The following is a 12,138-nucleotide window of genomic DNA, read 5'->3' as shown; positions in this document are numbered from 1 at the left end:
GCAAATACCACAGACAGACCTTTGGCCTGGCTCTGTCTGAGTGCCTTTTACATCCAGGACAAGCTCTCACCTGTCACACACGGCTCTGAGCTACCCCAAATCCAAATCCCAGCCTACACACAGAGGGCAAACAAACAAAAACCAAATAAATAAACTCACAGACCCAGGTTCAAACCCCGGCATCCCTTTTTCAGCCTGGAGAGGAAGGCAGGGAGGATGTTTGATGTGAGATGTGATGTGACCACTCCCTGGCATCCCACTGCAGCCACCTGCCCCATCCCCTGCTGAGCAGGCACAGCCAGCCCCGGGGCTCGTGTGGCCCTGTGCGTGCAGCCGGTGACAATGGCTCCCCAGCCCTCCCCACGGGCTGGTGCTCCGCACGAGATCCCTGTCAGGGCCAGGGAGCATGGGCCAGCCCAGGAATGGGGCTGAGCTCTTCCCAGCTCCCTCTGGCCGTGGCAGCAGCGTTCAGACGTGGGTGACGTGGGGTTAAGTCTAACCAGGGTGGGACAAGGCTCTTTGCGTCTCAAGTGCTCAAGGTGCTGGTGCAGCTGTGGAGGGGTCTGTGTTGCCCAGGTGGTGATTTGCCAGGGGACAGGTCCACAAATGCTCCCTCTCCTCCTTCAGCAGTGCTCAGTGCCCTTGTTTCACCCCCCCAGAGCATTAGGAGCATTAATAAAGAACAATACAATTATAAATATTTTAAAACCTCACCAATTAACTACAGGACGCTACCTCAAACCCACCGAAACAAACACTACATACTCACGCTAATAAAAGCCACCACAACAGAATTAAAAACCTACCCTCTACTTCATGCTACGACCCATAAAAACCATTGCAAACTTTAAAAAACATATCCTTTAAAAATGGAATACCCCATCAAAACCAAATCCAACAACAAAACTCAATTTAAAAAAACCCTTATCATAACGCCTGAACCAAGAACATTCAAGAAGGAGGGGGGAATATTCACATGCTCCAGGGTCACTCTTGGCTTCTCTGGTCACATATCCTGAAGAAAACCCACCCTAGAGCGTGTGTCAGGCCCAGCCTGCCTGCGAGCTGCCATTCCCCCAAACACAACCCCTCATCCTGGCCCGCAAACCTGCCCCCGGCGCCCTGCCCTCCCCTCCTCGCCTCGTGTATGCCTTTAACAGTTTGCTGCATTACCCATCGCAACTAAAATAACAAAGCTACAAAAGAAGAGGGCAAACAGACTCGATATTCTGCAGCAATTAGGGCTGAACAGGGGACGAGGGAGCAGGGAATGAATGGACAATGGGGAGGGCAGGGACCTGGCAGCCCGGGCTTGGACAGGCTGGGCACGAACTGTCCTCAGGAGGCCGGGTGCAAGGCAGGGAGCAGCGAGCTGGACGGAAGGGAGGCAGGGAGATGAAAGGGGTCATTTAAACAAGCACAGGGCAGTCCCCACAAGGCCTCCCAGTCCGCTTGGCTTCATCACAGAGTGTCCAGGGAAGAGCAGCTCCCTGTTTTCCCCCTCTGCCAGCCCTTTCAGGTGGCGGGGGGACGCTGGCAAGCTGCGGTGGAGTCCGCTTCGAAAGGAAGGAATCCATTAATCTCTCTGGTAATTACTGCCACATATGGATTTGCACAATTACACTTCGTTAATTGGTTATTACAGGCGAGCCAGACTGATTGGGCAGAACGGCTGAGCTTTAACCCCTTCGCTGCCCCCCAGGGCCAGCCAAACATCGAGGCAGCCTTCCTCCCAAAACAGTGCTGTACGCTCCTGTAACCCTGCTGGCTCCTATGCAAAGGACCAGCCAGCACAGCTCCCAGCACCCAGACAAGACATCTTTGCTCCCATGCCTTCCTTTCCACTGGGGATCCCAAAGAAATGGACTCAAGGAGAAAGGAGTGAGCCTGCACCCCAAAACAGCCCAACTCCCCAGGCAGCTTCATCTGGTCTGGGTTTGCAGCAGACCCACCATGTACTTATTCCCCAGGGGGCTGAGGGATGGCAGACTCAGATTTTGTTTGTTTTTAGAAGGAGACTGAGATTCCTTGTGCACTTCGGCTTTGTGCCCTCAAGCCCAGCAGGGTTGGTGCCAACGACCGAAGAATCCACCCCTGAGTCTGTCTCAGTCTCTGAACTCAGATTCTCCTACAGGATATGCAGTGTAATGTTTTTCTTCCTCCGGACACTCAAAACAGGGGCTTTACTCTAGCAACAAATGCATACATGACCAGAGTAAAATGAGCTGTAACAAAAAATACAGATAAAGCCCTTGTAAAACTTCTGACAGCACAGGACTTCTGCCAGCTGGGAGTGGAGGCAGCCTGGCCTCCCTACAATGCCACTGTCACCTCTGCCACCCCTCACAGGTGGACCATCCAAAACCTGGCCCCAAAATGTGCTGTTCAGGATGCAGCCATGTTTCTGGAGAAAGCTCTGAAGAGGCAGGTCAAGGTGAGAGCAATTTCTGCCAGAACTGTATCAAAGGCTTCCCGTTAAAAACCTGTAACAAGAAAGGAGCTAAGAGCTTCTCAAAATCCCCACAGGGCAGAAGGGCTTGCTTGAGGAGAGGGCTGTGCTCAGCAACCACTGACATCGAGGACAGAGCGGGCATTGGCGTCCTGGTCCCTCAGAGCTGCTGCACTGCCCCTTGGACACAGGAGAGGGCACAGAGGAACCTACTCTAGACAGCTCCTGTCTCTCCCAAGGAGGCTGCAGTGCCTCCTGGGCAGCAGGATATTGCTTAGCCCAGGCAAGACTGGGTAACAGCCTGATTTACAGAGCCAGGCATCACACCAGGCACACGGTGAAGGCTTTCAGCTCAGCTTCTGAATCACCCCAGCAAGCAGCAGGAGCAAGGGAAAAAAACCAACGTTATAGCAAGATGAGAGAAATCTAATTCCAAACCACCCTCTAGCCTCATCCTGTGGGTAAAAAAGTCCTTGGGACTTCAGCTGAAGCAAAAAGTATCTGCAAAAAACACATTCCCACCCTTTCCTCCACTGCTGTCACTGCAGTGATGCCTGCTACAGCATTCTAGGTTTGGCCTAGTAGTAACCTTCTCATTAGCTAATTAAAGTGCTTTTAATGTTCTGTCTCCACTGCAAGGAGTAGCTGAGTAAGAAAAGTCTTCTCCCTCGGAGGTCACTGGAGTGACATGAAAGTTGCAGCGGGAGTTGTTCCATGTCAGACTAAGCCCTTTTCTGACCCAGAGGTGGGGCAACTGAGAGGTGCTTTAAAAACTTTTATTCCATTTTCAGTCTCATGAGAGGGGTGAGACAATACAGGTGTTATAACTCACGCCATCACAATCAGAAGCAAATTATTTCTTAATTACAATGCGTTATCAGTGTTTCTTGGCCTATCAGCTTTTGCCACACCATGCTGTAGATGCCTTAAAGCCAATCATCTAAAATTACTCTGAGTCCTACTAAAATGCATCTTTCATAGTTCTGTTTCTCCAAAGTGTCCAGTCGTATTTACAAAACCATCCTTTGAAACTTGTTTCTAGCTCCATTCCTCTCTCAGCAGTGTCTGTCCTATTCCATGGCATTTCCAAGTCAGCATTTCTCATCTCGACGTTTACATACAGACACACACCATGCGAACCTTCTGTCAAGCTTTAAGAATTCCCTACAAATCCATTTCCCACAGTTCCAGTCACCTGTGAGTTCCCAGCTCCCTGGCTTGGCACAGACATTCCTTTCTCATGGAAAAGCCAGCTCCCAGCTCGCTGTCTGCAGGGGACCACGGCACAGGCAGCATCTCCCAGCTCCCCCCCAGTGGTTTGGGGTGTGCGTGAGCCGCTCTCTGAGGAAGGGAAAGGTTGCAGACCTCTCCCCTAAACCACCAGCCTCTGCAGCATTCAGAATGAATCTTCGGAGCTGTCAGGGGGAAGAACCTGCAACTGAGCTTAAAAAGGTCAGCTGGGAAAAGTCAGGATGGGAAGGATGCTCACTTAATTGACAGATGCAGAGTGGAAGGGGCCAGCCTGGGAGTACCTGCAGCTGGTTTGGGCAGCACACACTGGACTCCATCTCTGGGCTCTGCTGGCTGCAGCTGGTGACAAATCCTCTGTGGATCACTCCCAGACAGCAGATCTGGGAGCTAAGCCTGAAACTGAGACTGGGGCTGAGCACCAAGCAGGGATCTTGTGCAGCTTTCCTTCACCCTGAGGAGTGAAAGTAGGCTGACAGTTTTTTAGAGAATAAGATAGTTTTTTCTCTGTCCTTTACTTACACATCTGCCCAACACAGGTTGGTTTTGATTCCCAGAGTTCAGAACTTGTGCAAAGGTTACTTTGCATCTGACTGGATCAGTTCCACTGATATATAGGAATCAGGCAAATAGTGTGCCTGCCGATGCTAATTGAACTTTATATTGATATGGATATGTGACACATTTACTAATAAAGTAGCAAGAGATGTAGCTAGTTTCTATTTCATGTGACTTGGAAATATATAAAGGCAAGTAAATATATTCCTTTTGGTCAGAATATTGATACACACGCAGCAGAGGTGGTGAAACACATTGAATCAGGTCAAAACCCAAACCAGGTTCAAAGGGATCTGAAATTAATTAGGTCATTAAGACAGTTTTCCAGTGGAATTCTCTCTCTCTCTCTGTACATACACACACATATTTAATATATATTTGACAGAATCAATATTTATCTAGGGAGAGGCTCAGTTTTTAGTGAACATCACTTTGTTAGAAGTATTATTCTCATGGAAAACTCTTGACTAGCTCTATGAGTAACTGCCACCTGAGCTTTTTTACCCTTAATGAGCCAGAACTCCTTTAGTATAAGCCATCAATAAACAAAGTATCCCCCTCCCCACCCTGAAAACTTTCCTTTTCCTCTACTGCAGAAGGAAAACACAGGCTCACAGGTCTGGAAAAAACACAGAGGAACAAAAGCTCAGCTTGCCCGTCTCCCTGCCCCAAATCAGAGACCTTCAAGGACTGAGCTGCCACCTCCTTCCCAAGCCCATCTGTGCCATCACACCTCCCCCATTGCTGTTGAATAGCTTTTCCCAGTGTCTGGACTCTCCTGCAGTGCAGAGTGCAGCACAGTGTTAACGAGGGCTTCTTTCCAAAACCTGCACCCAAATTCAAGTCCCATACAGGCTCTGCTCAGCTGGCACTGATGGCCAAAGGAGCAGCATGCCCAGGAGGCTGGGCACACCCCAGAGCTCTTGGCAAGGCTCTCAGTGGTGTCCCCTGCAGCCTCCCAGCCCACAGCTGAGCCCGGGGTGAGGGCAGGACTTACAGAAGTGAGGGAAGGATCCTGTCTCCAGGGAATAAGGAGCCTGCATGCCCGGCTGCATTTCCAACCTGTGTCCTGTCTCTTCAGCAGACTCAACCATGAAGGGAGGTTTGGGATCAGCTCCCTCCGTAGCTCTGGGCTGTTGGAGAAAGAAAGGAGTATTTACATATTACAGAGCAGCATCTTCCCAATCTGTCCTAAGTTACAAATTTACCTCCGAGACCTTGACCAGGGCTGAGGTTTCCTGTGTTTGCTCTTCGGGCTCCTGTCTCTTTGGAAAGCAGGAGATGTTGCAATGCCAGAGGGAGGGCTGGGGAGGGCTGGGCTGCCTGGGAAGGGCCCTGCCACGCCAAGCAGTCGGTCCAGAGCAGCTCTGCTGACAAAGTGTCTCCTGGAAGCCACTTCTCTTCTAATCTCAGCTCCTAAAGGAATGAAACCGAACCAACAACTGCCATCCATACGATCTGAGCATCTGCCTCAGTTCTGCCTTCCTCCTTCTCTCTGCCAGTTGAATGTTTTTCCTCATCTGCACCAACTCTATCTGGTAACAAGCATCAAGAAGGTGGCAGTGTCAGCCACATCACCACTGGACTCCCACGGAGACCAGGCATAGCTGCTTTTGCTTCACCAAAGCTGTCTGAGGACAATGGGGACAGGTGTGAAGGCAGCAATGTTCTGTACACATTCCTGGGCAGTGTCCCTAGCTCTTGCAGGTGACCTGGGCAGACCCTTGTCTCCAGGAGGCTTTCAGAAAACAACCAGCCTGTGCTGTGACCGGTTTTTCTGGTGCTGAAGGTAGAGCCCCTGGCTTTGTTCCTGTGTTCGCTTATCTCTGTTACATTCTCTAACCACGCACAGACATCTTCGTGTTTGGATTTTGCCAGTCCTGATGGAGAAGAGCTACAGGCAAACAACATTCCTCTCCCCTGTCTGAACTGATAATCTTGGTATCTCATCTCCTTCGTGCTCCCCTTCGGGCTGTGTCAACACCACCGGGGTTGTGAAGGGCGAGATTGCTCTGCTTCCACTGCCCCATCCCGTACACTGTGTGCTGCCCAGCCCAGCCCAGCTCCACCAAGAATTCCTCTGGGGTGCCAGCCAGACCTGCTGGGGGGTTTTAACCACCTCCCTCTTCTAGATTTCTCCACGTTGGCAGCAACAAAACATACAGGTTCCAAAGTGCAGAGTGGTCTCAAGATATTGCCGCCCAGAGACTGAGGATCTGGAGCCTCTGCAGGGCTGAGATCAGCAGCCAGGGCACTGCCAAAGCCAAGTTAGGGCACGCAGACCCTTCCACATCAGTGCCAGGTGCCAGGACATCTCCTGCAGGAGAAGCAGCCACAGGAGTCCAGGCACGCAGAGCTAGCAAGGGTGCCAAATCCCTGCTTTGGTTTTGCTTGCCTTTTCAGGAAATTCTTAACATGAAACTGAGACAAATTCCTCAAATTCAAGTTCTCATGGCACTGAAACCCTGCAGGGCAGTCTGGATTGAAGCCAGGAGGTGAGAAAAGAGACTCCTCTTTAGAAATTCAGTGTGCTCCATCAGGCACAAGCATTGCCCCTCTCATGTGCTTGCACTGCTGTGGGTAAGATGGATCCAAACTCCTTCTTTTCTTTCTTTATTTTGTTTTTAGCCAGGAAGGGCTGCCCAGCAGTCAGATCACTACTCAGAGACTCCAGATTCCCTAGAATCTGCCAGTGCCCTTTCAGATCCACTCTGGCTTGCCTCCCCAGAGCCCACAAACAGTGAAATTTTCTGAGCCCTGACCTGTGATGCTCAGATCCCTCTTCCCATCCCTTTCCCTTTCTCAGACCTAACACATCACAGCAGCTGCCAGGGCATGGAGCTGCTCCAGAAATGAATCTCCAGTGTGACACGGCACAGCTTTGATTCCACGACAAGAGCCATAAGAAAGGCTGCAAAACACGGCTCTCTCAAAAAGAAATCTTCACTTGAGGCACTTTGTGTGGCTGTGAGCAGAAGTAGCAGGACGTGAACTTTCCAAGCACACAAAAGAGCTGAATCAACGTCCTGTTGATGCAGTCCAGCCAAACAAACTGGTGGTGGACAGGACTGTGGGTTCTCGTGTGCCAGGGAAGGGTTTACAGTGATACCAAAGGAATTATTTCAGCCCCATGGTGACAATACCCACCTGCTTCCTTATTCCATTTTATTGATCTTGCCCTAAATACATGTGGCTGGAGGAAATGATGCATAAATTACTAACAAGTTAATTTCTTGCTCCGACACAGACTCACAGCAGCCCTTTGAAGGGGAACCAGGAAAGACAATGTGTGAAAGGATAAAGGCAATGAGACAAGCTTGGATGTAATAATCCCATGTGAATGATTATTGCTGCAACTAATGTAATCTAATAATGAAGAATTTACACCAGATGTCCCCCAGAATATGCTGGGCAGACTCGGGATTCAGCAGTGGATCCATTTCTAAGGAAACCTTGTTAGGAAGAAAAAAAATGCTTTGTCTGATCATCAAATGAGAGGTTGTAGACCTTTATAGTCAGAGTGGTAACAAAAGCCTGCCTTGCAAAGCTTCCTGGAAGGGTGCTCAGCAGATCTTATTGTCCATTTGCTTTCAGGTGAAATTGAAGGGGTTGGGTTTGGCCTAGAAAGCTTCTAACAGTCTAGGAGCAGCCTGTTTCAGGGCTGACACCAGGATCTCCCCTGCCTCTCCCTGGAACTCAGAGGGAGCTTCTGGGACTTCAGTCTCCAGGACAGGTGAATAAAGAATGGAGTATCACTTCTTTTTATTTATTTTGAACTTGAATCCCTTCAGCTCTCTCAAGTACATCCTTAAAAGAGTGCTCCATCCCTGTTCTGTTCATCCCTGTCAGCTACCAACTGGGCATTGGTTTCCCTGGCACGTTTGACAATCAGCCAAACCACAGACCCAACATCCACATGTCCTCTTCATTTAAAAACCACTCTGAGCTAAGTGTAAAAACAGGCACAAGGCACACTTTTTACTCTGCCTCCTTGCCTCTGTTGCTTATTCATCACCTCTTTGAAGGTATTTTGTACAGGAATTCCAGGCACATCTTCTGGCTGCACTTTGGGGTTTGAACTGCTGTTCATAATTCCTCTTTAGTAACCACTATTATTTAAGTAGCTCTGTGGGATGAGGGAGGAAGGGAAGCTTTAGCAAGATCCAGATCCACTAAAACACAAACCACTACATTCAACTTGAAAGATTTGTTTAAGCCCCATTAACTTAATTGGGACTTAACATCTCGTTCATTGGTTGTTCCCAGAGATCTCCGCAGTGGACGCTTGTGCCACCAGCACTGAGTCACGGGGACTGTGTCAGCCTGCTCTGATTGTGTCCAAATTGCATCCCCTGTGTTCTCCAGTGATCCCCCCGTGTCAGGTAGCTGGACAGGGGAGGCTGCTTGTCTGTTGAGATCTGTTTCACGGGGGCTCTCTGATCCGAGCCTGCGTGCTGCTGCTCTGTCCTGGCAGGCACACAGCTGCTCCGAAGGCCTTTGCAAACAGTGACACAAACATAGCTGCACTTAGGACTTGCAAACCCTGGTTTCGGCCAGTTTGTGTGTCAGGCATCGCCGTGCCTACAAACGACTTGCAAACAGGACCAAAGATCAGGTCTAATTTTAGTAAGCACTTAGGCTCTGCATCCCCTGACTGGGCTGGCTTTGATGAAACACAATCATAGGATGAAAGAAAGCAAAAACCCAGCTGGCACCTGCTGGGAGGGCGGGGAGAGAGAATCTGGCAGGCAGGAGGTTCCTACAGAGATTGCCAACACTACTACACGTCTGATTTGCTTTTTTGGGCAGCACAGTGAATCCAAAGGTGATCAACATTTGGCTTGGCTGGCCACACAAGATGTGCCCGCATCAGACGCTGCACTCACTCTCCTCTCTCTCCCTCTGCAGCTCTCAAGGCAGCTCCTTCTGCTGTGCTTCACATGCCCAGCCCTTGAGTTTCAGGGAGGATTGAGGCTCTGCTGGAGTGAAGCACATCAGTGGGAATAGCTGCTCCCTCGCAAAGAGCCGTCTGGCTGGCTGGGCTGCTCGCTGCCAGACATCTGGACAGCCAATTTCACATTTCAGTTTGCAGCACAGCACAAGGATTGTTGTTAGAGGATATCTTTGAGCCTCAGGAAACTTAGTTATCTGTAGGATTTCTAGGACAACAGCTTTATTTACAAATCAGTGCCACAGAAAAACAAATGTTTAACCAAACTGGCAATGACTTCGTTCTCCAAATACTTCCAGTGAGGAAGAGTGACTCTGCAGTGAAAAACCTTTGCTGTTGTCTGAGCAACAAAAAAGGTTAGTAAAGATTCTTGCCTACCATTTCTCTAGCTCTGAAGTCGTGAAGAAAGAGCTACAGCCTAGCTGTGCTCTTGAACCAAAGAGCATTTTGGGTTCTTTTTGCACCAGTTTCTTTCTATAAATACCCAGTGGTTTCAGTGTGCCATGGAAGGTGCAGGTGAGCTGGCTCAATAAATTCATCAGCCCATGAGTCAGTGCCCTGCAGCAGCAATCAGGCAGCCTCCTCCTCTGACACAGGGCAGGCAGAGCGGCCCCAGCTCTGGGCTGTGGTAACCCTTGTGAGCTCCCCAAACCCATTCCTTGCCCCCAGTCTCTCTCCAGAGGCGCTCACAGCACCTCATGGGAGTGGCGGGCTGTGGAGAACCTGCACCCTGGGCTCACCAGCTGGGTTTTAGGGAGGTGGTCTGCCCTGCAGGGCTGTGGGGGTGCCGGTTGTGGGTTTCTCTGGGTCTGGATTGAAGGCACTTGAGACGGTAGTTCATGTTTGGACTCAAGTCTTTATTATTTCTTATCAGTAAAACAGTCTCACTACTGTGAGTTCAGCAGCTTTTCATTAGAAGGCACAAAATGGCTAGCAATCTCTTGTTACAAGGTCTTTTAAGACTAAACTATCCAATTAAGAACTGACACCTAGATTATTGTCACCATCATATTTTCTGGAAAAATCTCCTTGCCCAGAATTTTCTCCCGGGAAGCTGAGAAGCCTCAGAGAAAAATGAAAACAGTAATTATCTGATTTGCTTCTCCTGTGTTTTGCTGCTTTGGAATGAGTTTTGAGATTGTTTACCCACAGGTGCGTGTTTCATTGGTTTCATGTGAATTGTTTTTGACTTAATGACCAATCATGGTCAGGCTGTGTTGGGACTCTGAAAGGAGTCACGAGATTTTCATTATTATCTTTCTAGCCCTCTGTCTGTATCCTTTCTGTATTATTTAGTATAGTTAAATTTAGTATTCTTTTATATAATACAGTATTGTAAAATAATAAATTAGCCTTTTAAGAACATGGAGTCAGATTCATCATACCTTCCTGCCACGGGGCACCTCACAAATACAACAGATTGTTTTCCCTTTTAACCCAATAACTGATCCCACAGAGCCTGCAATGTGGACTTTTCTGCCCAATTACAAAATGCACCCAAACCCATGAATAAGAAGGAAGAAGAAGCATGAAGAAGAACCCCAGAACGACACCCTGTGCCCTCCATCTTGCTTCCATCCACAGCATACTAAAAATCCCAAAACCTAAATTTCTGACCAAGCGATACACCTACGCTACTCTATAATCTATTTCACACTTCAGTGGGTTCCAGTCTATCTTGAAGTCTGGGAAACTTTCTCCATGAATGAGGGTCAAAGTCAGTGCTCCCCCGGAGGTCAGGGCACCCCAGAGCAGACAGAGAAATATTCCCAGTGCCCTGGGTTTGCACACAGGGCCCTTGTGGGATGGAAGGGGCTCCCGAGGGCATTTCTGTTTCTGCTCTCTGTCACAGGGAACGGGGCTTGCCTGCACCGGAAACCATGCTAGGAAAACATGCAGACCTTGGTGGAAGCTACAGCAATTAGGTTAATTAAGGGCTGGGGCAGGCCCATATGTTTTCTGATCTGTTGTTTTTTTAGGTCCCCCTATAGCACCTGTTCCCACAGCATCCAAACACCCTGAAGGCTTAGGTTTTCCCACTGGAGACATGGGAACAGAAGGATGGCTGTCCCAGATCACAGCAAAGGCCTGTTTGGCCTCGCATCAAGCAGCAGAAAGAGAAGGCGGGGGCGTGACAATTGGACGTGTCATTCCCTTGGTACAGGTCCCCTGCTCTTCCAGGGAAGGTCCCAGAGCTCTCCTCTAAGGACTTCTGGATCATTCTGTCACCATCCCTGGAGGGATTTACAAAACATGTAGATGCGGCACTTTGAGATGTGGTTTAGTCACCCAAACCCCTGGTGTGGTTTGGAACATCCTTTCAGACACGGGGTGCCACTGCAGTGGGAGCCACAAAGGTTCCTGTCAGAGAGCCTCTGCTTATTGCACAGGGTGCACAGCACCAGCTGCCACCTGCAGAATAAGCCATCCTGAGACAGGGGTTTGTAGCAGACAACTTCTCAGGGCTCTTCAAATCCTATTTTCTAGGATCCTCGGACAAGTTCTTTCCTCAGGTGTAAGCTCAAGGAGAAATCTGCTCTTCAGAGTTAATTTTGCTCATTGAAAATTCTGGGGGAGCCCATCTTCCTAAAACTCCTCCAGATGATTCATCCTTGCACAGTGCATATCCCTAAGGCAGAATCACTTCCTAGAGCTTCATGGAAGCAGAGTACCTGCTGTTTGCAAGCATCTCCATTTCCTCTGCTCATGCAGGAACATGAATAAAGTGCTTTTAAAGTCTGTGGAGTCTCCATCACCCACTTCTGCCACAAAAAGGCTGACCTGCAGGAATTTCACCCATTTAGGAGGCAGGGAAGGATGTTGTGAGGGTTCATTCACCGTTTAATGGGATGAGAACCAAAATGTGCCCTGTGTGCATGCAAACAAACAGGAAACAAAAGTGACAAAACAAAAGCTTTGACTGATCATTGTG

The 12,138-nt window shown here is 49.2% G+C and overlaps 1 protein-coding gene across 1 annotated transcript in view; it reads right to left on the bottom strand.

Annotated features, from left to right (window-relative positions):
- The window catches only part of RXRG (retinoid X receptor gamma), a 38,601-nt gene extending 33,113 nt beyond the window's left edge, over positions 1–5,488 (bottom strand). Inside the window, exons 1-2 of the mRNA XM_038144676.1 lie at positions 5,464–5,488; positions 5,253–5,388 (exon numbers count right to left, since the gene is read on the bottom strand). Of these exons, the coding sequence (XP_038000604.1) occupies positions 5,253–5,349 (97 nt within the window). The 5' untranslated portion in view covers positions 5,350–5,388; positions 5,464–5,488. The remainder of the gene's footprint in view (positions 1–5,252; positions 5,389–5,463) is intronic.
- Positions 5,489–12,138: the final 6,650 nt, after the last annotated feature.

This window comes from Motacilla alba, chromosome 8 (assembly GCF_015832195.1).
Source record: "Motacilla alba alba isolate MOTALB_02 chromosome 8, Motacilla_alba_V1.0_pri, whole genome shotgun sequence".
Lineage (NCBI taxonomy): Eukaryota > Metazoa > Chordata > Aves > Passeriformes > Motacillidae > Motacilla > Motacilla alba.
Note: the sequence above shows the minus strand (reverse complement) of the source record. Positions and strands in the feature narration are given on the sequence as shown.